At 45.8% G+C, this 24,717-nt stretch overlaps 1 protein-coding gene across 2 annotated transcripts in view; it reads left to right on the top strand.

Moving 5' to 3' along the window:
• Nucleotides 1-24,153, top strand: part of ARHGAP10 (Rho GTPase activating protein 10) — a 326,505-nt gene extending 302,352 nt beyond the window's left edge. For both annotated transcript variants that reach the window (XM_043567800.1, XM_043567809.1), the window contains 3 exons: nt 12,739-12,891; nt 14,058-14,149; nt 23,418-24,153. In XM_043567800.1, the coding sequence (XP_043423735.1) occupies nt 12,739-12,891; nt 14,058-14,149; nt 23,418-23,506 (334 nt within the window). In that variant the 3' untranslated portion in view covers nt 23,507-24,153. The remainder of the gene's footprint in view (nt 1-12,738; nt 12,892-14,057; nt 14,150-23,417) is intronic.
• Nucleotides 24,154-24,717: the final 564 nt, after the last annotated feature.

The raw sequence follows: 24,717 nt of genomic DNA, 5'->3' as shown, positions 1-24,717 counted from the left end.
ATAGGAATTTCCAGCATTGTTAGTGGTTAATGGGGAGATTGTATCCTAATAAGTGCATTGCTTTCCTCTGCTTACCTGTAGGCTGGCCCTGGTTATAGAACATGGTAAGTTACATTGACTGAGATCTATGGAAGGGTGTCCTTTTTCGTGCCACGTAGTGTGAGGAGTGAACTGGAAGCCCTCCCACTCCCCCCTCTCCCCTCTCCTTACCAAAGTGACTAGCAAAGTCCCCGGGTGGATTCAGAAAGATTGAAGTCTAAGATAAGATGGCTCAAGTGAAGGCAGAATGGAGCCAAATGAGCAGGGGGAGCATGTGGCCTTGCCTTGAGCCCACAGCAGCCTTTTAAATTATGCTCAGGGGCACCTGGGTGGCTCAGTCGTTTGAGCGTCCCGCTTCAGCTCAGGTCATGATCTCACAGTTTGTGAGTTTGAGCCCCAAGTCGGGCTCTGTGCTGACAGCTCGGAGACTGGAGCCTGCTTTGAATTCTGTGTCTCCCTCTCTCTCTGCCCCTCCCCTCCTTGTGTTCTCTCTCTCTCTCTCTCAAAAATAAACATTTAAAACAATTAAAAAAAAAATAAAGGCCCTTTTCTCAGAGGCTTTTACAAAAGAGGTTCCTACACTGAGAGGAAGAGGAGGTCCAAGCTGAGTCCCCTTGGAATAAACACAGTAACCAGGAGTAATAAGACAACTTCAGGCCAACCCCTAAGGCTTGCCCAGGACTACAGAGGCTATTTCCCTGAGCTATTTAGTAAGGAGCTTATGTAACTGATGAACCAGGAAGTCAGGTCAACTTAAACTAAGAATATCAAATTAGGTTCTCAGAGGGAAGGAAAATCCAAACAGACAGCCACCTGGAGCTCCAAGGGGAACGGGAACTGGGTTTTAGTATATGTGATACCTTGAAACCTTGCAGCAACCCAGAGGGGCAGATGCTGTTATTCCCTTTCAACAGATAATCCTGCTAGGCCTTGATTTGTTTAAATAATTTATATAAAGTCTCCAAGGTTCTAAGAGCAGAATGAGGATATGAAAGCCCATCCTAACTCTAAAATCAATGCTTTACCAACCTAAACTCTCTTCCAATTTACAGAGAACTCAGGACATCCCTGACTACACTTTGATATTAAGGCACAGGCAACCAATCCATGCACAGAAAATGATAAAGTATAACAACAAAAACCAATGAAACAAATAATAATGAGAGGAATTCATTGTTTTCTCTGAGTGTTAAGCAGGACAAAAGCTATAACAAAATTCAGACACGTGTCTTCATTTTGGAAAGTCAACTTTTCATTATGGGGCTTTAAAGTTAATGTGAGCAATCAACATTATCAACTGAAAATGAAACCTTTGGATTTCAGTACCTATAAGTGACAGCACAAAGGAAGACGTGAATTAGGCCACATGCAAATCCGAGTACACAATACAAATACCAAAAATATTCTAGGAAGACACACGGATACGTATGGAAGGATGTGAGCACGTTAGGCAGTTGGTATGGCATCATTTCTGTACAGACTTGGAGAAAAGATTCAAGGAAATATCTGGGACAAAAATTGTACCCCCAAAAATGAATGTGAGCAGACATTTATGGCTGGCAGTCAAGTATGTGGGTCCTGTGATTAGCTTCAAGACCTTTACTGAAGTTAAAGAGACAACTGGATATCACATTACTCGTTAAAAAATTATGAATGCTGCTCTGTTGCAGACTTTCAGATTTCCAAGCCTCTCAGTTCTGTTGGTGGGAAGGGATGCCCTCCTCCCCAAATCTCGGCCAAAGGTGTGGCATGATGAACATGCAGCAATCAGATTCAAGTGTTTATTCCCCACAGATAATCCTAAACCAAAGCCACCTGACCTCATGTGGGATCAGTGCTCCCTCTTCAAAACAAGGGCACAGCCACTGTTATCTCACTGGGTTTCAGATCCAGGGGAAACCCACACTTCAAACAATGCTCGCATATGCAACGAGGTCATTTCAATCCTTACAGTAGAGTAAGTCTAAGGGCACCATGATCACTGGGGCAGACAGCTCAGGGACAAACTCTACTTCTGTCCCTTATTAGTCTTGTGGCTTGGGGAAATTTTCCCACCTCTGTGTGCTTTGGTTTCACTATCTTTAAAAATGAAGATATATCTACCTGACTGGGTTAATGTAAGGATTAAGATGAAATACCATTTTATAAAGCGGCTAAAACAAAGTCTGGTGGTCCCCAGTAATTAATGCTCCTTTGTCCTCCTGGGAAATGCAAGAGTAAGTATCCAATCAAGCCTTCTCTACAGCCTCTAACCACCAGCCACTGATGAAAAAAAAGCTTCTACTCCCTCTAAGTCCCCAATCCCCCAAAAGAGAGTCCAGAAAAGAGCCAACTTCTGAGCATAATTAAAAAAATTTTTTGTAGTGTTTTTATTTATTTTTGAAGGAGAGAGACAGACAGAGCATGAGCGGGGGAGGAGCCCTAACATGGGGCTCAAACTCATGATCTGAGCTGAAGTCAGATACCCAACCGACTGAGGCACCCAGGCGCTCTGTAAAGGGCCTTTGCGTATTGCATGACCAAGGCATGGGGCACCTGCTGGGACCCAGTCATTCTGTAGATTATTTTGAGCACTATGGGTAGCTCTCCCATTACAACACATTACTCATAAAAACAGCTTGTAAGTAACTGAAGGATTTTTCTTAGCAGAGTCATGTTGTACCTCTTTGGAGCTGCGCTTGGTAGCTCCCATTTTATATGTTCAGGCTTCACATTGGGTGGCAGCTGTTTTCCACGTAAGAATTGAGCTGGCAGAAACATTTTTGTCAGTTATCCTGCAGGACCTCAGTGCCGAGACCTCTAATGCCCCATGATTTTCTGAAATGAAGCTTCAGTTCCTTTTCTGTTCAGCTAGCAAGCTAAAGTTCAACCTTCTTACCTGATTCCAGTGATCATCCGGAAGAAAGAAAAATGGGATTCAAGGAACACTATTCGAGCAAAAGAATAGTTAGAGATGTAATTCTAAGACAGTTCTTTTATAGTAAATCCCAAGAAAATGATCGCCCTTGGAGTGACCTTTGTAAGCTGTATGATGACCAGGTGGTGGTGTTCTTTCTCCTTAAGGAGGGAATTCTCCAGAAGCCTTAGTATCCCACAGTGGGGAGGACTGAGTGTTCAGTGTGGCCGTGTCTAACTTCAAAAGGCTTTGTCTTATCTATGCTCCAGTGATTTCCTGTGGTGCTCTTTCTCCTCTCCCTGCCCACACCCCTCCTGCAAAAAACTTTCTACTCAAGGCTGATCAAGCTCATTGCTTTTATGTGCTGGCTTGATGTGTTGTTGTCTCCCCCCGTGCATGGGAGGCGATCATGAGCAGTTGGTCAGGAGAGCTGCTACTGCGGGCAAGCCCTGGGCCTTTGCAGAGCGGCTTGTGGTGCACACCTGGGAGCCCCATGCCACACAGCCAGTGGAGATGGAGGGGGCAGGGAGCAGGGGCTTCTCAAGCCTGGGGAGTTTGCCATCATTGTTTTCATCTCCCCTAGCTCTCCACTCCAAAGTGGATTCTCATGTGGCTCATCTAATGCAGGGGTTAGCACACTGTGGCCCACTTCTACCGGTTTTCATACATAAAGTTTTATTGGAACACAGCCACCCAGGCACTTACGTTTTGTCTGTCACTGCTTTTGCACAGCAGTGATGGCAGAGTTGAGAGACACAACTGTATGGCCTGCAAACACTAAAGTGTTTACTCTCTGGCTCTTTACAGAAAAAGTTTGTTGACTTTTATCTCATCTATAAATAAATCATTTTGGGGAAAAAAAACAGAACAACTTTTCTTAAAACCCAGTTTCTGGCACCTGGGTGGCTCAGTTGTTAAGCATCTGACTTTGGCTTAGGTCATGATCTCATGGTTAATGAGTTCGAGTCCCACATCACGTGAGCATGAGCCCCCTCCAGATAAGCCCTGCCTCTGTCTCTCAAAAAAAAAAAAAAAATAAATAAATAAAAAGAAAAAGAAAAAAAACACCCCAGTTGTATCAAGTGAGATTAACTGCCTTAAGATGGGCAGTGCAGGTGATTTTTAAATGTAACCCTTACTAATTTTTTCTTGTCACTTAACCAAGCAAAAGGTTTTCTTACGGTTTTTGGATGTCTTCAAAGTGTGATCCTAATTTCAAAAGGTCTTTGGTGTTTGACTGAATCAAGAGTTTATTTAGGGTTCTTTTAATTTTTTACAACCTATTGTTAAAAATAAAAATTTTAGGGGCACCTGGGTGGCTCAGTCGGTTAAGCATCTTACTTCGGCTCAGGTCATGATCTCACAGTTCATGAGTCTGAGCCCTACATTGTGCTTTGTGTTGACAATGTGGAGCCCGCTTCAGATCCTCTGTCTCCCCCACTCTGTCTACACCTCTCCTGCTTGTGCCGTCTCTCAAAAATAAATAAACCTTTAAAATAAAATAAAATAAAAATTTTATTTTGAAATAATTTTAGATTTACAGAAAAGCTACAAAGAGCTCCTCTAGACCCTTCATCCAGCTTCCCTTACTGTTAACATTTTACGCAGAGCCAGGGTAGTTTTATTAAGAATAAGAAATTCACATTGGTACAATTCTGTTAACTGTAGACTTTCTTTGGATTTCACTAGTTTTTCCACTCATGCCCTTTTCTTCCAGGGTCTGTTCCAGGATACCATATTGCATTCAGCAACTTCTTTTTTTAAATGATGACATCCACTTAATATCTGTGGGTTTTTTCTCTTTGATATAGTTTATACGTTGTCTTCAGGCAAAGAAAATGATTTGTTAGTGAAGATGGAACCCTGAAAAGCACAGGTGAGATCTGCCTGCAAACTACCTGATGCTGGTAATACAGGCTTCACTTCCTGAGCGTTCACTTGCTCCTGGCCCTGCGCAGTACTTCCCACCTAGCATCCCACTCAAGTCTTTTGGCCACTTCACCTGTTAATGATTCCTTTCTTTTCAGTGAAGGAAGCTGAGACCAGGGAGTGTGACACTCATGCAAGCTTTAGTTTTGGGTGACCCTCAGCCAAGGCTAACGGTGCCACCGTGCAGCAGCCTCCAACAGGCATTCTGAAGTCATTCTCTTGCTCCTGGCCACGGCCTCTAGCGAGTGAGAAGTGTCGTCTGTGTTTACAGAAAAAGGAGAAAGCATAAGGAGATTAGCCACAGCTGGCTTTGGAACCCGGGTCCCCCTTTGGAATGGTGGCACTCACTGCACTTGCAGTTGGTGTAATCATGGTCCTTCAGCACACGGTCCTGCCCCCCAAGTAGGTCTGACTCCCCTCCTTCTCCATTCTTCTCCTTGTATTCTGTTCCAGCCACCCAGAAGAATGTGAGGGTGTGAGCTCCATGCAGTCTAGTCAAAACGGAGTTTAGCAGCAACATGACCTCTTTTAAAATTTTTTTTTTTAATTTTTTTTTTCAACGTTTATTTATTTTTGGGACAGAGAGAGACAGAGCATGAACGGGGGAGGGGCAGAGAGAGGGAGACACAGAATCGGAAACAGGCTCCAGGCTCTGAGCCATCAGCCCAGAGCCCGACGCGGGGCTCGAACTCACGGACCGCGAGATCGTGACCTGGCTGAAGTCGGACGCTTAACCGACTGCGCCACCCAGGCGCCCCTAAAATTTTTTTTTAAATGAATTTATTTAATTAGAGAAAGAGAGCGCATGCACAGGGGAGAGGGGCAGAGAGAGAGAGAGAGAGAGAGAGAATCTTAATCACACTCCGTGCTCAGCGTGGAGCCTGACATGTGGCTCAGTCCCACTACCCTGGGATCATGAGCTGAGCCAAAATTAAGAGTTGGATGCTCAACCGACTGAGCCACCCAGGTGACCCAACCTTTTTTTTTTTTTTTAATGTTTATTTAGTTAGAGTGCTTGAGCAGGGGAAGGGTAGCAGGAGAGAGAGCGAGAGAGAGAGAGAGAGAGAGAGAGAGAGAGAGAGAAGACAGAGAATCCCAAGCAGGCTCTAACTTGGGCCCTGATCCCACAAACCATGAGGTCCTGGCCTGAGCTGAAATTAAGAGTTGGACCTCCAACCGACTGAGCCACCCAGGTGCCCAGAGCACCAACATGACCTTGAGTGAATCCCTTTTAGCCTTCTGAGATGGTCTTCTCATACGTCTCATGTGGAATGGAAGCATACCTTGCAGTAAGTGAATCAGCATATGCAGATTGTGCCTAGCAGGAGCCTGGGTGTGGACAGGTGATGACATTGACACTGGCAGCATCAGCTCAGGGCAGACGCCGCCTCGTCCAGAAAGCCTTCCCAGTGCCCACGTGATGGTTCGATGCTTCCTCCTCCGTTCTCCCAAAGGACCCTGGGCAACTCTCTGCATGGCATTCGTCACACTGTGTTATGATTATCAGCTTGTCATTCTCTACTCACTTGACTGGGCACTCATGGAGAGCAGATGTCACAGTCCCCTGGGTGTCCCCAGGGCCTAGCATGGGGCCTGACAGGTAGTTCTCAGACCGTGAATGATGAGTGAACAAGGTCCATGTCCAGCTCTCCTAATGGGCAGTGAAGGCCTCCTTGCCCAGCACTGGATAATGGTGACTCTCTTGTCATAGGCGCTTGCATTTCTCACTGCTGTCCCCCTCAGTATGCTCATTTGGAACCAAAAACATACTGGCTGTGGAATTCTCCCTCTCTGGCACTTAAGGAATAATGATGGCATTTATTTGAACAGAGATTTCCCATAATATACCGATCTACAATATTTCCTTCTGTCTTTATTAACATTTTCAAACACTTTTGCCCAGGACAGCTGTTCTAGACTTATGCTGTACGTTTCCCAGGCTGGAATGAAAGATCATTTCACTAATGTGTTAGCTTCTGCTCGGAGACCTTGCAAATGAGGTTTTAAAATCTTTCATTCTGACACAAACTTCTGATGTGATTCTGACATCATATAATCATAGTCAAATATCTTGGTACTTGGGGGATTTAATCACTTCACACAAGCAATCGTTTCTTGATATGTGTTCTCCCTTTTCTATGGCCTCTGTCACTGCTCCAAGAGCCTGGAATCAGGCACTTGTATCTCCCACGCTGCCCAAAGCCTGACCTGTCTATGTTATGCAAGAAATGTTCATTAGATACAGACGTTCTCTGGTGACTGGTGCAGCTGTTGTCGAATTTTAACAGTTAAGGTCCTGACTCCCATCCCCCATTTCTGAAATGCTTGTGTTCTGCTGCTGCCAAAAAGTTTTTAATATGCATGGAGCGTAGAGTCTGGTATTGGAAAAGATCGGGTCACAGTTTGAATCAGAAGCGGCACATACTGCTGATTTGTTGCAGTTTATAAATATAAACTGTAAAGTGGATACATACACAGCTACTGTCATAATGTTATGTTTTTGAGGGTTTATTCCTCCTCGCTGTGAAAGCTGCAGGGCCTTTCCCTGCAATACAGACTCCAAAGCAACAATGTGGCTCTTTCTTTCTTTCTTTCTTTCTTTCTTTCTTTCTTTCTTTCTTTCTTTCTTTCTTTCTTTCTTTCTTTCTTTCTTTCTTTCTTTCCTTTCTTTCTTTCCTTTCTTTCTTTCCTTTCTTTCTTTCCTTTCTTTCTTTTCTTTCTTTCTTTTCTTTCTTTCTTTCTTTCTTTCTTTCTTTCTTTCTTTCTTTCTTTCTTTCTTTCTTTCTTTCTCTTTCTTTCTTTCTTTCTTTCTTTCTTAATGGAAAGAAGGCTCTCGTCCCTTTCACAGATGCACATTCTACTCTCTGCTATGTCTTCCAGCCCTCCACCCGCCCCACCAGGGCACAGACTTCTCTGTTGCCTTAGGGATAGCCAGATAGACTTTCAGCCTAAGTAGTTTCAGGAATGAGGTTCTGAGTGAGCAGTATGAAACCTTTATGTGTCTTTAGTGAAACACTCTTGTTGCCATTTGTTCCTTTTCTTTGAGAAGGAAACATTCCTTCTCAGAGGAAGGTGGGGATATTGGCTCCTGTGCCCTGAAAACGGAGAGGAGTTTTACTTTTGGAAGAAGGTTCTTTCAGTTTAGTGCATGAAATTGGGAAGATAGCAAACAGACAGATATTAGTACTTCTCTTTAATTTATTTCTGTTTTGGTAAATGTGGTTTCTGAGCTTTTCAGGAAGTTGACTTCGGCCTCCATTTCTGCAAACCACAAGTTGGCTCTCAGGAAATATGTGGCATTTAGGTACTTTTTTGAAATTGGTAGCAGCTCATCATTAAATAAAATTGGTGGTTTGTGATCATGCCAGTCTTACTCATCAAAAATTTGTAAAGGGGCAGCAGGAAAAAGAATATAATTTTTTTTTAATGCTTAACTCAAAATATTTCGTTCTGTTTTAGCAGGTACTAAGCTTTTTATTCTTAGATTACCCATCATTTTTGGTTTAACCCAAAAGACTTTTTTTTTAACTAGGATTCTCCTCTGAACCACAGACTTAAAAAAAAAAAAAAAAAAAAAAGGGAGGGGATGAGTGTTTTCTCAACTCTCCCAAGGATGATAATGTCAAGAACTTTAAAGTCTGAAATCGTACTCTGCTTACAAGCTACCAAATTTGTCTGCTATGATTTCATGGATTTTGGCAGAAGACACGGGACTCGTGGTGAAAAGACTACTAATTACAGCGGTAGCAATGCTCACAGTATCAGCTCTTTGACCCTCCGTTAACAAAGGGTGGTGCCCCACGGGTGGAGGATACCTGCATAGAGTGTTCTAAGAGAGGATGGGGGTCAGTTGGTTAAGTGTCTGCCTCTTCATTTTGCCGCAGGTCACGATCTTAGGGTACTGAGATTGAGCCCTGTGTGGCACTCTGTGCTGAGTGTGGAGCCTACTTGGGATTCTCTTCCCCTGCCCCTTCCCCATGCATGCGTGCTCGCTCGCTCTCTTTCTCTCAAAATGAAAACAAAACAAAAACAAAAACAAAAACAAAAACAAAACAAAAAAACCAAGAGGAACCCAGAGCTTAGGAAACCCAGATCTTTCATGGTAGTTATTAAAGCCTGCCTTTTTCTCTAGGAGGAGACCCAATCTCTGTCTTCCCAGGCTGTTTGCCCAATAGACATCCTTGTAAAGATAGTCTAGGACAAAGGCAGAAGTGCAGAACAGTCGTAAGAAGTGCAGAACACGAGAAACCCATCAAGAATTGTCTCCTACCACATAGGTAGCTGGAACTATTCTAAATATATAGGAGAGATGTGACTGATATAGATGATGCCCTAGGGCTTAATTCTCTTCTAGGGCTCAGGCTAAGGAAAACGGAGTCCTTTGTCTAGGCGAGGGGGCGTGGGGGCTGCCATTTCCAAAATGCCCAGTGTTTCTGTCAAATGTATAAAGAAGAGGAAGAGAATATCAGAAATTTTATTTAAAAGCTAATATTTTCCTTCATTGCTTTTTGGGAAAATACAAGCAGTATATTTTAACCATTAAATACAGCTGACCCTTGAACAGGTGTGTTTGAACTGTCCGGGTCCACTTAGGTGTGGATTTTTCTCAATAGAGTACAGTGGTGTAACTGTCTTTTCTCTTCATTACAATTTTCTTAAAAACATCTTTCCTCTAGCTTACTTTATTGTAAGGATACAGCATATAATACATGTAACACACAAAACGTGTGAATTAACTGTTATTGGTAAGGTTTCCAAAGGTCAACAGTAGGCAACTAATGAGGGTTAAGTTTTTGGAGAATCAAGAGTTATATGTGGATTTTGGACGGCATGGGGGTCGGTACCCCTAACCATCACATTGTTCAAGGGTCAACTGTAGTTAAAGAAAAGTTTTTGATCCCCATTACAAAAACAAAAAAACCCCAAACAGACAAACAAACAAACAAACAAAAAAAAACCCACACCAAATTCTGAAAAGTAGGAGGTGATTTAGGTAAAGCAGCTTATGCTGATCATTTCTTGCTTTCAAAAAGATACGGACAGTGTGCTTTTGGGAGACACCTATGAAACATATTGTTATCTGACCTCTGTTGGCTGAAGTGAGAACTCATTTTAGGACTATATTTATTTAATCACTTTATGCCTTATCCTCACTCCTTCTTAGCGGAAGAAGCCTGTGAAAAGTTTCTTGTATCCAGCCAAGCATCTACTCTGTTTTCCAAACTTTGTTTTACTACATAGGTCTCTTATTTCATAGGACTTCCCATTCTCCAGGTAACTTCTTATGCCTCCTCTCCATAGAGATTGTTTCCAGACTTGGGTTTTGCTGCCTGCTAGGAATATTCCACCTCGCAAAGTTTGTGCCATGTGGGATTCTGAAATCCAAAGGAGAAGTAACTGGGTCAGGCTTCTGAGCTATTGTGGGGAAAACCCAGGAAATTGAATACAGAAATGTAAGTCTGAATGGGAAGTCTGAACGGTTATCTTGGTGGCCTGTTGAGTGCTGGATCACATAGCACATCTATACGTTGAAGGACAACAAAAGGGTCACAGAAAACAAAGGAACAAAATGGTTAATGTTGAGAACTTGACCCTGAGCCAGGATTGCTGATTCTGAGTCTCTGTTTTGGGACAGGATAGAGAAAGCTGAGCAAAGAGATAGGCCCAAACTTTCTGCACCTGCCGTTCCAACGGTTCTTTCACTTTCCAAAAGGAGTGTTTTTCCTTTACCAAAAAAACAAAGCCATGTTAAAAAAAAAATAATATGTAAAGATTAAGTAGATAATAGCTATAAAATTTATGATCTTTATTTTTTAAGAGCCTTGTAAATATAGTCGCATTGTTACTTTATCTTCATCCTGTAGCTGTCCTCCCTCTCAGCAGATGGATGGCCATCATTTAATCACTAGGCTATTTATGACCTGAACGAGTTGATGGGGGTGTGGTAAAACATCTCATCTTCCACCACCACCACCCCAGAAGCACCTTGAATAATTGCTGGGAGATGAAATGGGAATTGTTTGGCTAAGTGTGGTCTTAAATTCTCTGTCAGGCCTTCCCTCATCCTCTCCCTTTTGATTAGTAAGACACCATTTAAGGTTCATTTTCTGATAAAGAATTGAGTGATTTTTTTGCTGCTGGTAGTACAGATCATTTGAGATTTATAGGTTTCTTTGCTTGGTATGAAATAGGTTTTATGACTTCCAAATGAATTGGCTGGATAGGGGGATTGTAAATAAATTGTTTGAAAAATAATGTTTTTTAAATGTGAGCCCCTGTCCCCTTTTCTGGGCAAAGGGTAGGAAACCTTCTAGCATACTAAAGACCTATCAGGTCAGTAATGCAATATTTCATGTACTTGATTTATAAAATCCAGTTTTAGTTGTAGAATGTCTGAATTGGTTGTTAAGATGTCCGTGGAAGACTTCATGTGCCCAGCACTCTGCCTGGATCTGTAAGGTCTACCGAAAGAGTTAAAGACCTGATTATAACCCAAAGGCAAGAGAAATATCTGAAACAGTCACAGAACAAGGATGGGCCTTCAGAGAAGATCTGTAATTTAGTCCAGAGGAGAAGCATTTGGGCAGGCAGGTCTGGAGCTGAGCCAGGGAAGGGACAGATCAGGGCTGGCAGAGGGGTTGGGGAGCCTGATTGGTGAGGAGAGACCTGAGGCACAGGGTGGGGGACCATTGGGGGAGCAGACATGGAGGGGGTACATTGGGGAGCACACTAGTTCTTGGGTAGGCGGATGGGGCAGACTGGGTCTCAGGTGGCTGAGGGTGGCTGGCCGAGCCAGCTAAGTGGGAGGAATTAGACTGGGGGCTTAGTCAGGAGACCACAGAGGTGACACAGGCATGAAGCGATGAGAAAGGGAGTCTCCTGACACTGAGGAGGAGGTAGAGAAGAGAATAGCGTGGGAGCTCTTGGAAGTAAAAATGGATAGAACTCGATGTTAGCTGTGCTACAGAAGAAAGAACCATAGGTAATGCTCAGGAATGTGGAAGGATAAGGAAGCTGCTCATGGAAACTGGTTTTAGCTGAAGAGGGTGAATTTGAGGTGAAGAGCATTTGGGTGTAGCAGCCATTGAATACATGTGTGTTGAGAGTGTAATTGAAATGAGAAACTTCCATCGCTGTGCTTTTAAAGTAAGCTTCATATACTAAGTCACAAGCCTCCAGTGTGAGATAATTGAAACATAATTTAATTCCAATCAACCCATATTTATAGAACTCTCTTTTACATTTAGGCCCCTCCATGAGTCTGTTCACTGACCTTTATACGTTAGCTTTTTTTTTTTTTTTTAAATTTGCAAATGAGAGTTAAATGGAAACGTTAAGGTCATCAAAGATTTTTGCTGCTCATGGGTTTCTGTCTCAAATGCTGTCTGTGGTCTGCTCTAGAGGAATCTTGATTCCTGGCTGCAGTTTTTTTCTGAGTTGTTCCATGTACACAACCAGATGAAAAGGCTTTAAACATTAATAGACCATGTCTTGAATTTTTGGAGCTACAGGTAATGAGTTTGACTGTAGATTCTGACACTTTCCTTAAAAGTAGAAAACACGAATATCTCAGAAGTCCAAGCAGCTAGTCTTGGCAGTTGGATTCTGGTGTCCTAATTAGTGAACTGATTTGGTGCTAGGATGGGCAAGACTCGATCTCCACAAACCTGGAGAAGGACTAGGCATCTCTACTTTTGGGTTGTGGCTTTTGGGGCTACAAGACCAGGAAGAATACAATGAGAACTCTGTCTCTTCTGGCCATCAGGAGAGATGAGGAAGCTATCATCTTAGCCAATTAGGAATGCAGTTTCATGTATTTGGTGTTCTATTGCCTTTATTACTATTAATCCTGTTCTTCCAACTTCCACCTGTAGCCCCTGCCAGACGCGATCACCCATGGTCCAGTGGCTTAACACGCAGTCCCCGACCACCCCAAGCTGCAGCCCAGCGATTACACCACCTTCACCCAAGCCACCGCCTTCCCCCGTTTCTCTTCCCACCACCATAGTGGACAAGCCGCCTGAAAGGTATGGGGTTTGGAAAATGATGTAGAAGACAGGCAGCACGCAGAAAGGGCTTGACCAACCTGAGCAGGTTCTTGTGTTCCTCGCGTGGGGCTTGCTCAGGTTCTCCCAGCCTCCTGGACCTCGTGGACAACATTGGCAACCTTGTCTCTGACTGTGTGTTGGTTCAAGAGCAAGTAGCTTGTTAGGAGAAATTGGCTCTACGTGAGTGCTGCTCGAACCTGCTGTCCTACTCTGTCTTTTTGGTGCCTGTTGTGCATTTATGAAACTGCTTATTTTGGAAGAATTTCTCATCCATGAATATAAAACACACGCTGTTTTTTAAAGGAAAGTAAACTGGGCATTGGGAACAGGAATTAATATGGCCGTTTAATGGGCCAGTTGTGCAGAAGCCAGAGGTGCTGGCCCAGCAAGCTCTTCTTCCTGGGGGGTAGGCTGAAGTTCTTATCATCAGCGGCTCCCCCCCACTCCAGTGAGGTGGGACGCTTCCTTTGCTGCAGTTTGCATCTGGCTAACAGCATGTTTTCCATCCTCGCCTGTGTGCTCTTTCCCCAGAAGGGCACAGAGGGTGTTTTGATGAGTGGTGAGAAGCTGAGCCTGAAATGCCTTTTTCAGGCAGAAGGGAGGGGGTCAAACAGGGGAGACCCAACTCAGAACGACAAGCTCCCTCCAGAGTGACGTGGGAAGCAGACTGTCGTCAGTCTTGCCAGATTGATGTCGGCAGCGCACTGCTGAAGTCACTTGGTGTGTGTGTGCCTCTGCCCTTCACTGCCTGGCCTTCTGTCTCAAGATAGTAGTGCCTCCCCTAATAGGTAAACTAAGGGCTTAGGAATAAACACACCCTGTGGCTCTGACAATGCTGAACGAGAGGGAAGGGCATCCACCAGGCAGAGAGGACAACTAGGTGAAGAGGTTCATCGAAAGCTTCTCAGAGAAGCTCCCCGAAGAAAGATTTGAATTTGAAACCCATCATTTACTTGAAAATCAAGTGCTGGAGTTCCGCCTCCTGTTCACTTCCCTGCTATTTTTTTTTCTTTTTCTTTTTTGGAAGGAGTTGTCCCACTGGTGCTATATAAATGAGATTTGGGAAGGGAGGGTTGGGGTAAGGTGAGGTTTCCCCCTCCCGGTTTCTCATATTTTAATTTGTGTCTTGCATGTTCCCTTTTCAGCGTTGTCAACCGGAAGGCTCGAGCAGTATATCCGTGTGAAGCAGAACACAGCTCAGAGTTATCTTTTGAAATAGGAGCAATTTTTGAGGATGGTGAGTGTTAGCGGGAGCTTGGTAGTAGCATGTATTCTGTCCTCCCCAGAATGTCTGTAACCAGCCACGGGTTGTGGGTTTGTCAGGAGCACACATCTATCCCTTGACACTTTGGACAGGAGAGAGCTGGCCCCTTTGGCTGCCAGGAACGGAACTCCGGCGGGGGGCTATGGAGTTCAACTTCTGGTTTCATCTTGTTTATTCTCCAACCCTTTTAACTCTTGCGCATCTTCGTTCAGGACATCTTTTTCCTGATGTAAAGAAGCTAGTGCCACTGGGAGTTCGATACTTCCGATTTGCATCCTTTGTTTGCTTCTCCCAGAGTCCCCTGCCAAGCCTCCTAAGTGCTTCAGGTTCGCCAAGTCTGAGTTACAGAAAAGTATACTCTTGTTGAAAAATTTGGTTTATAGTTTCTCTTAACATTTTAGGCTTTACATGATTTTTTTCATTTGAATAGTGTATGAATCTCTAGATTTGGGTATTGCCTCTGCATATTGAAACAAGGGTATGGATTTTATCCGAGTCTTTAATATTCATACACATGCATGGAGGATCTGTGCCCAGCTTAATATTTCACAGATTTCTCCTATGGTTCATTGTTTATCTCTTTTCCCCCAGTCTCTTGATATCTTCCTTAACAGCCCTGCTCATCATGAAATTCATTGGTTGCTGTGGAAACAGTGATGCGTGGGGGTGGGACTGCCCAAAAGAGTTCTGTGGAGACAGTGAGGGTCTTAGATGCCTGGAATGCAATGGTCGATTAGCCAGAATGTGTGGAATATATGGAATATAGGAATACAACGCCTAGTGGTATATTGTCAGTAATGTAGCATTTGCTCGTGGTGGTTTTTTAGAAAGGAAGTTAACTGCCTCCTGTAGAGGCATATATATGAAGGACATGTACTCTTGAGAGCCAGGGACTCTAGATAGTGTCAGAAAACAAACACCACCACCAAAACCCTACATATGAAAGAATTATACTCTATGGAGAACTTTTGTTCTTGGAGTTGAAGCAAGATCATTCCTCTATCACCATAACATACATACCTGTGATTTTGCCAGGATGGCGTGGTACAATAGCCACCTACTCTAGCCCTGTCACATACTGGCATACCATATGGCATGAGGGAATGCTGAGACAGTAGTGTTGAAACCCACTCATCTGAGAAATGATGGTGAATTTGTCCATCGTGTGATTAGATTTGACTGGGAGCCTCTGGAATCCTTTAGACTGTATCATTTGAGAGATATTTACCTTTGTAGAAGGTGTTATCTATTAGGATGCCTTTGGCTGCAAGTAATGGAAACTGACACAAATGGCTAAATTGTCATTAAGATGGATTAGTTCATATAATGATAAGTCCGGAAGGGTTGGTTAATTCACATTCTCAAAGATATCATCAAGACCACAGTGGATCCATCTCTGCTGAACCGCTTGTGGTCACAGTTTGTGGGCAGGGGCCTCTGGCCAGCATCCCCAGTGGGGATGAGATGGCTGCCACAGCCCAGTCATCGACCCTAATAGAAGGAGGTGGCTCAGTTGAGCATCCAACTTTCAATTAGTCGTGATCTAGGGGTTTGGGATTGGGCCCTGTATTGGGTTCCACACTGAGCATGGAGCCTGCTTGAGATTCTCTCTCCCTCTCCACCCCCCACTCACTCTTGTTCTCTCTACCCCCACCCCGCCCTCAAAGAAAGAAAGAAAGAAAGAAAGAAAGAAAGAAAGAAAGAAAGAAACTTTTCTAGAACTTCTTTCCTAATTTACCTGCTCTGATGTTTCAGTAGCCAGAACAAGGTCATGTGCCCACCTTAAACCCATCACTGGCAAGGACTTAGGGCAGTCTGAACCACACTGGGTGCAGGGACACCTCCTGCGTGCTCACACACACACACATATGTATATACACGTATACATGTGTGTACACACATACCAGTATCTCATTGTGTTTAGAAAGAGGACAGTTAGCAGAGATCTATGCATTGCCAACACTGCAGTTATTTTGCCTGAGAGCAGATTGGCCTTTCTACTTTCTCTGTGCTTTGGGGCAAGTTCTTTGAGTTCTCTGTGTATCAGATTCTCCATCCGAATCTTCGAGGATGTCTACAAGAGTGATGCGGTGTAGGACAGCATTTGGGGCCATGGGTAGGTAGGGCTTTGAGAACAACACAGACCTCTGTGGAGGACGTTGCCGACCAGGGAGCCACTCTTGGCACACCTCGGTGTGCCGTGGTCGGGCTCCTCTTTGAGCCAAGGCCTGTCTCCCTCACATTCAGTGCTCTGTAGTCCTGGTGTCCAGCCCTGTCTGGACCACTGGCTGGGGCACCCAGGGTGTCTCAGTTGTTCCTCTGTCTCTTCCTGAAGGCCAGCTGCTCCGCAGATGGGTCGACACCGTCTCCCTACGTGAGCGTGTGAGCATCTTATTTTATGTGAGCTGCTTGTGTTGCATGTGCCTCCCTGTGACCTTCTGGTAGTGGTACAAATAAGCACAGTGGAATGCATTCAGAGCCTCCACCATCAGACTTGCTGTGTCTTAGGGCTGGTTCTTAAAGGGTACAGAAAATCAAAGGCCCTTATTCTTTTTTATGTGTTTTCACCTTCATCGCTGTGCATGATCTCTTTGCAGAGAATTTATAATTAGTTAAAACTGTGTGCTTGCTCAGAAACTGTCTAAGGAAGCACTTCCTTGACTGGTTTGGGGTCTTCCCTTCTGATGACTGACGACTGACACAAAATAGGACAGATAGGCAACTCATCCAGCCTCAGCTTCTGTGGAACAAGGCTGAGCTCCAGGTGGCCACCATTATAGCACAGCCCACAGGAATGTGGCCGGGAACATACCCTTTCTGCACACCAGCAATACTTAGGCCCCTAAAATGCCCAAGACACTTTTGCTGTGTCCACTTGTCCACTGGAGTCTTGCAGCTGTCATTAAATGCTCTTGCAGAATAATCCCCTTTTGTCCCTCATATGGGCAACAAAGGAAATTGGTTTATGGCATTCAGTGGCCTTCGGTAAAGACAAAATCCAGGTCAAAATGGCCCCTGAGCCACGTTGTCAGTAGTTATGTGGTTTGTAATATATACAACAGTAAGAAACCCTAAACCAGAGTGTGGAAGAGAAAGGGATCTGTAGTAATTAAGTAGCTTGATAGCTGTTCCTTGCTCTTTGCTCTTACTGTGTGGACCTGGACTTAAGTTATGGGTTTAAACTCTAGGCTAAAGATTGATCTGTATGGTAGACACATGAGTGCTTAACCATTGTTCAGGGGAAATGCCTCCCGTATCCCCCAGGGAAGGCAGTGTTTGCAAAGTCTCAGAGCAGCGTATATTCCTGTGACTGTCATATGGACCTTCCCTTTTCTTTTGGCCTGGGAACTCCAGAAACACTTTAGCCTTGCTCTCTTTTCAGGTAGGCGGCCCTTCAGCTGGTAGACCCTCCAGGTCAGTGGGAAGTGGCATCCCTCCACAGGCTGCCGGGCAGGACCGGAGGGGCCCCTGGTGGGAGGATTTCCAGGAGCTGGCCATCTCTCAGACGCGCTTCCTAGACTTTGTTCATTTACACTTGGATATGTGATTGATCCGATGCTTTGGAGAGCAGGTGTGGCCCAGGTTGATCTTGTGAAGCTTCTGGTGATTCCTTTTAAAGGTCTCAAATATACAAAGAGTAATCCTTGCAAAACAATTTAGCATTATCTTGGCAGGTTGAATCTGTACAGAACCCACAACCCAACAATTGTACTCCTAGATCTATTCCTAACCTTGAGGAATCTTTACATATTAAGTAAAAAAAGGGAGTGCCAGAAGAGTAGATAATGTGGTTCTGGCTAAGCTTGGAAATAAGCAAAATAAATAGTCTATTATTCAGAGATATGAACAGATGTGATGAAATTGTGTTTTAACCAGAGCCAGGGTAAGAGAATGAGAAATAGAACATTCAAGCTCCTGATCACCTCAGGGTAGGAAGGGGCTTTGGTGAGGGGATGGCATAGGGACAAGCCTAGGACGAGGCCTCTGTATCAGTCACACATCACCTGGGTTCTGGGTATTCACTATATTATGATGATGCTTCAGTGACTTGAATATTTGTCTTACATCTTGTTTTTATAATGCTAAAAAAAATCCCACCATATTCTCTTCTGGAGAAAGCTTCTTACAAATTATTCTTGTCTCTAGCTCTAGCGCCCCTGTTGTTATGGGGTGGTAATTCACGAAGACATGGAAAAACCACAGTGAAATTTCACCTCATATCCATTAGGATGGCTGTTAATCAAAAAAACATCTAAAGTCACAAACAAAAAAACTAACCCTCTGGGGGCACCTGAGTGGCTCAGTCGGTGAAGCGTCTGACTCTTGATTTTAGCTCAGGTCATGATCTCACAGTTCTTGAGTTCGAACCCCACATCAGGCTCTGTGCTGACAGTGTGGAACCTGCTTGGGTGTCTCTCTCTCTCTCTCTCTCTCTCTCTCTCTCTCTGTGTCTCTCTGTGTCTCTCTGTGTCTCTCTCTCTGTCTTGGTCTCTCTCTGTCTCTCTCTCTCTCTCTTTCCCACTGCCCCTCCCCTGCTTGAGTGCACACTCTCTCCCAAAATAAGTAAACATTAAGAAATCTTTAAAAAAAAAAAAAACCTCAGAAAGTAACAAGTGTCGGGGACAATATGGAGAAATTGGAACCCTTGTGCATTGCTGGTAGGAATATAAAATGTTACATGTAGCTGTTGGAAGGCAGTATGGAAAAAAATTAAGTACAGAATTACCATGGAATCCAGCCATTCCACTTCTGGATAGATACAGAGAAGAAGTGAAAGCAGGGACTCAAACAGGTATTTGTACACCCATGTTCACAGCTGCCTTTTCACAATAGCCAAACGGTGGAAACACCCACGTGTTCATTGGGTAAACAGAATGTGGCATATATATGTATAATGGAATATTCATCCATAAGAGGAATGAAAATCTGATACATGCCCCAGCATGGGTGAACCTTAAGGATATTATGTTAAGTGAAATAAGCTTGTCACAAAAGGACAAATAGTGCAGAATTCCACTTATATGAAATCCCTATAATAGGCAAATTTCTAGAGACAGAAAGTAGAATAGAGGCTCCCAGGAGCTCAGGGTGGGGAGTGAGGAGTTAGTGTTTAATGGATACAGAACTTCAGTTTGGGGAGATGTAAAAATTTTGGAAATGGATATGGATAGTGGCGATGGTTATATAACATTGCAAATATTCTTAATTCCCCTGAATTGCACGCTTCAAAATTATTAAAATAGTAAATTTTAAGTGCTACATATTTTACAACAGTTAAAAAAAACCACACGTTAGGGAGCATTGGTATAATTGTCATCACGTACTGATTGGGTTCTTAAGGGTGTGTGACTCGCCCAGGACCACACAGCTCTATGTGGCAGGACAGGGTGTGGCCGAGGCCCTTCCACGGCACCGGGCACATAGTTAGTGCTCTCCATTGCTTGCTGAGTGACTGCCATACTGTATCCCTCTGTGTCCTGGGGGTCTTCAGTGAGCAGCTGCCTCTCCACGGCCTCTTGGTTGAGTGCTGGAGCTGCCGACCTGGCCCCGACAGGGAATTGTGGCCGGTGGCAGCCCAACATCAGGGAATTTGGTGGAACTATCTTTAGTTCACTCCCCCCATTCCATTTCCATGCCTAGTAGCTTTGGGAGCATTTGAGGAAGGTATTTACTACTCTTCAATGCTAGTTGGGGTCCCTGGCCCCATACCCTTCATCTTAGTTGGGGCTTCTGTAACAAATACCACAGACTGGGTGGCTTAAGCAGCAGAAATGTATGTCCCACCATTCTGGAGGCTGGGAATTCTCATCAGCATGGTCGGGTTCTGGTGGGAGCTCTCTTCCCGGTTTCCTCACATGGTTTGTGTGTGTGTGTGTGGGCGGGGGGAGTAGTGGTAGGGAGGTTGGAAGGAGAGGAAGTGATCCTCTCCTGTCTTTTCTTACAAGAATACTTCCATCATGGAATGCCACCTTCATGAGCTCAGCTAACACATATCCCTCCCAAAGACCCTACCTCCTAATATCGTCCTGCTGGCAGTTAAGGTTTCAATGCATGAATCCTGGGCAGACACAAGCATGCAGCTCATAACACCTGTCTCGCCCTGTACCCATGGCCTTCTCCCAGCATGAGGCTGACAGGGGCTCCACAGTTGAAGGAGAGCCAAGCTCTTGGACTGAGACAGGCAGGGAGTGTACAGCCCTCAGGGACGGGCATCAGGGGCATGACAAAAACTGAGACCCACACACATTTACTTGCCTGCATTGGACAGGGGCATGGACATGGTGTGTGCCTGGCATCACATCTCATGTAAAGTGTCTCATTTTAATCTCAGCAGCAACTTCAGATCGCTTCTTGTCTTTTAGAAACGAGGAGCATGGAGGTCATGAGAGATGGAGGTAAATCATCCAGGGTCTCCCAGTCATTAGGGAGCCAGAGTTCTAGCCAGCATCTCATTTCTCTTAGATTCACTGCCTCTAGGAGTCAAAATCTTCCCAAAATGAGATTCTTATTTCCAAAACCACCTGTATTAGGGTTCTCCAGAGAAATAGAACACATAGGATGTGAGTGTGTTTGTGAATGAGTGAATCGCTTTTGATAGGTATTGGCTCATGCAGTTGTGGAGATGCAAAATCTGCAGGGTAGGCCAGCAGGCTGGAGACCCAGGGAGTAGTTGCTGTCTGTGTCCAAGGGCAGGGTTCCCTCTTCTTTGAGGGATGTCAGGCTTTGTTCTGTTAAGGCCTTCAACTTCTTGAATGAGGTCCACCCATATTATGCAAGGTAATCTGCTTTACTCAAAGTCTGTTGGTTTCCCTGTTCATTACATTTAAACATCTAGAATAACGTGTGAGTCTCATGGCCTAGCCAGGTTGACATGTGAAACTATCACATTGCCATTGGAGGAAATGGTTTGACCAGTGAAGTACAGCAAGGAGTCTAGGATGGGCATTTTGGGATTTGACGCTCCCAGGAGCGTGGTGAGACCCTCACCGGCCTCATCTGAAACCTCCGAGGCACTTTCCTGTGCCTGGGGAGGCCCAGCTACGGGTGCTCTGCACTCCTCCACCCGTTCCTGCCCTCCTGTCAGCCCTTGCCACTTCCAAGGTCTTGGATACTGTAAGAGGTCCTCTCAGTCCCCTAAGTTGGTGACATTTCTTTCCTACACCTTGGGGAATTAAGAGCTGCAGAGGAAGCAGATGTATGGATGAACCCCCTGGTCTAGTGGTAGGATGGGTACAGGATTCCCGACTTAGCCTGGTTTCCTGTGTGCGGGCCTCCTTCGCCCCTAGCTTTATGGGAAATTTCTTTTCTTTCTCTTCTATTCAGCCCGTGTCTGTTAATACCTACTCCGTGTGAGAGTGGGCGTTGGTGTGTGTGTATCAGAGAAGAAACGATGAGCACATCCAAGGTGTTCTTCCATAAACTATTTGATGGCCTCCTTGTAGTAGTCCTACAGGCCAAGTGCTGTAACCCCATCTTGTAGGTGAGGAGGCTGAGCGGGGCCCTGAGGGTTCAGTAGTTCCCCAGGCATACCTGGTTAGCACCTGTCAGCCGGGGGTCCCCTCCAGGCCCTCTGTCCTGAGGCTGGGGCCCCTTTCCATTGAGGTCCCCATGTTGCACAACCCCTGGGGGTCTTTCCCACGGCATCCAGTCCCCTCCCCTGCTGGTGGCTGCTCTGGTAGTATTGCCAGCTTGGGTGGTTTGGAATAAGTGGGAGCCTTTAAAAATGCTGCTCTGAGGCACAGCGTCAGGCCGGAAATCAGTGAGGGAGCAAAGAGGCAAAGGGGGACTTGCTGCCAGGCTGCCTGGAGAGCACGTACCTAGTTCCTTCGCTTTCATCCTTCAAACAAATCCTCACGTGCTGGGCATGGTGCTCGGGGTGCAGTGTCCCTGTCTCATGTTAGAACCTAGACTAGAAGGGAGACAGTCCATCTCCCTCTCCCTCCCTTCCCCTCCCTCCCTCTGTCTCTCTGACACACACACACACACACACACACACACACAACATGTATGGTGTATAACTGGGTACTCTGACCTACTCTGGAGCACTAGGAGTGATCTCAGAGGGACGGACACCCAAGCTGATATCTGAAGGGTGAGGAGGCGTTGTCTAGGCATATATAGGCCGGGAGGAGAGCGTCAGAGCTGAATGAACAGCTATGCGGAGGTCATACTGTGGGCTGCCACACGTTGGTGGCTTATGAACTGCATTTCCTGAGTTGCAGTCAGCATTTCAGAATAATAGAATAAAGAGAGTGCATTGCACATAGTGAGGGAGGTGTTGTTTGATGAAGCTTTTGTGTGTTGTGTACATGTCTGTGTATGCCGCCTTCTGATGCCCAGTAGTTCTTCTTATGGATCGCCATCACAGCTGCATTGCTCAGCCAGCTCCTGGGCTGGTGTGCTGGCCTAGGCCACACCTCCCCTCGCCTCTCCGCACACGGCTGGCTGTGGTCAAAACCTGAGTGGCGGCTTGCCCACACTCGGGGGTTATTAGATGCGTCTGTATTTTACTTCTAAACCCTGGTGATGCCCTTTGCTGTCCAGCCTGTGGTTATTTTCTACTGTATCCGTCATGGATATTTATGGATACCTGCAGTTTGCTAGGCACCGTGCCCAGGGTATGTTAGGCCTAGGCCCTGCCCTCAGGAGCACCCCATCCAGTGTGGCAGACACACAAGTGCCCAGATGACGCTGTGAGGCCTGATGAGTGCTGGGAATGGTCGAGGGAGTCTCCCCAGAGGAGGGGCATTTCAAGGTCTCTGAAGAGGAAGAATCACCTGGTGAAGAGGTGGGAGAAAGGCATTTCAGGTGGAAGGCATGGCACTGGTGGGGAGAGTGAGGGGAGACTGGAGATTCGGGTGGGCTGGGTGTCTGTGCATCAGACCAGTAGAAGCTTGGGTTTGTTCCTGGACACAGTGGACTTTAAGCGGGGGGACATGATCAGCTCTGTGTTCTAGAGAGTTCGCTGAGCTCCTTTATGCATAGCGGATCAGAATGAGCCAGGCAGGCTGGAAGCTCGGGGACCGGTTAGGAGGCTGCCGCGAGGGGCTGCATGAGGTCTGTAGTGCCCAAGGGGCAGGTCCTATAAATAGCACTTGTGCAGATTTGTAACCAGACATCCCAGACATGGGCCCCATTCTCTTCTGGTTGATCTTTTAAGACACCCAGCAGTACAGTGAATTCCACAGGGAGCAAGTACTTGGGGACATTTTGGTAAAAAGCAATTTCTCTTCCTTTTCAGTGCAAACCTCGAGGGAACCTGGCTGGCTAGAAGGGACTCTGAATGGCAAGAGGGGGCTGATTCCACAGAATTATGTCAAGCTGCTGTAGTGTCCGGCCTGCGAGGCCCCACATGGACCTTTGGCTCCTGGGAACCTGCCTTCTTCCTCCAGGGCGGGACCCACAGCCCCCTGGACACGGGAACTTCAGACCATGGATTGGCACCTGAGGGGAGGGGAGGGAGACATCCCGCCAGCGGTGGGGGGAGCGGGCGCACCGCACAGAACCGCGTAGATCTGTGGAGTGGGAGAAGAGTAGCAGGATTCGCAGAATGGACTTTTCATTTGTCAAGCCTGGGGACTTTGGACTGTGATTTTTAATTATCCAGTCTTCTGTCTGCCCAGCCTCCCCTGTTGGTGATCATCCCACCAGGCACTTCTCTGCACACGTGCTGCTGAGATGTAAAAGGGAACTGCACTTACTCGTGGTTGTTTGCAGGCTGCGCTCTTGGCTTTGGTTGATGTGGTGTGGAGGGGGCTTGCCGCTGGCAGGCGGGGAATTGGTCCAAACCCACAGGGCAGCAGAAAGACGCTCCTTCCTAGATGGCCACCGCTGGGACCCACATTCACTCTACTTAGAGCACACTGGCGTATTTATAACAGGCTTCTCCTTGGTGCTTCTCACGTGTGTGCTGTTTCCCAAACACCACCTTTTTGCCCCAAGGTCTCTGTAAATGAAATAAAATGTAATTTACTATTTGATTTGTGTCATAATGTGGGGAAGAGATGGTGGAATTCATTCCCTCTGCAACGTTTTATGATTTGGCATCCAGTGGATAGAAACTCATTTTCCTCTGACGTTGGCACACGCAGGTAGAATTTATTAACAAGGAGCCTTGCTTATTCATAGCAGGGCGTGTTCCTGAGGGCAACAGACTTCCCTGACGTGTGAAATCCTGGAGGGGCTCCTCCAGCCACCGGAACAGGCCTTTCCCCCATGGCCCATGTGACTCCCGAGCAGGAGTGGGGCTGAGGCTGCACCCCACCCCACCCCCGGCCCCCCGCTGACTAGCTTCACCGTGCAAGTCTGTCCCCACCCTGCCCTGTGTTCCCTCTGTCTTCCAGGCCTCAGCACTAGTCTCTCCATCTGCCTGAAGCCCGGCTGCAGGGTGGCTGTCAGGCCTCAGCCACGACCCTACACGTTATGGTGCCCCACCTGTGGGTGGGCCACACTGTGATGCTTCCTCATTCTTTCCAGGCACAGATTCAGCCGAATTCCTCTCTGTCCTCTGTTCTGGAGTCCTGTGGAGTGTGGGACTCATT

The sequence above is a fragment of the Prionailurus bengalensis genome, chromosome B1, assembly GCF_016509475.1.
Source record: "Prionailurus bengalensis isolate Pbe53 chromosome B1, Fcat_Pben_1.1_paternal_pri, whole genome shotgun sequence".
In the NCBI taxonomy this organism is placed as follows: domain Eukaryota; kingdom Metazoa; phylum Chordata; class Mammalia; order Carnivora; family Felidae; genus Prionailurus; species Prionailurus bengalensis.
Note: the sequence above shows the minus strand (reverse complement) of the source record. Positions and strands in the feature narration are given on the sequence as shown.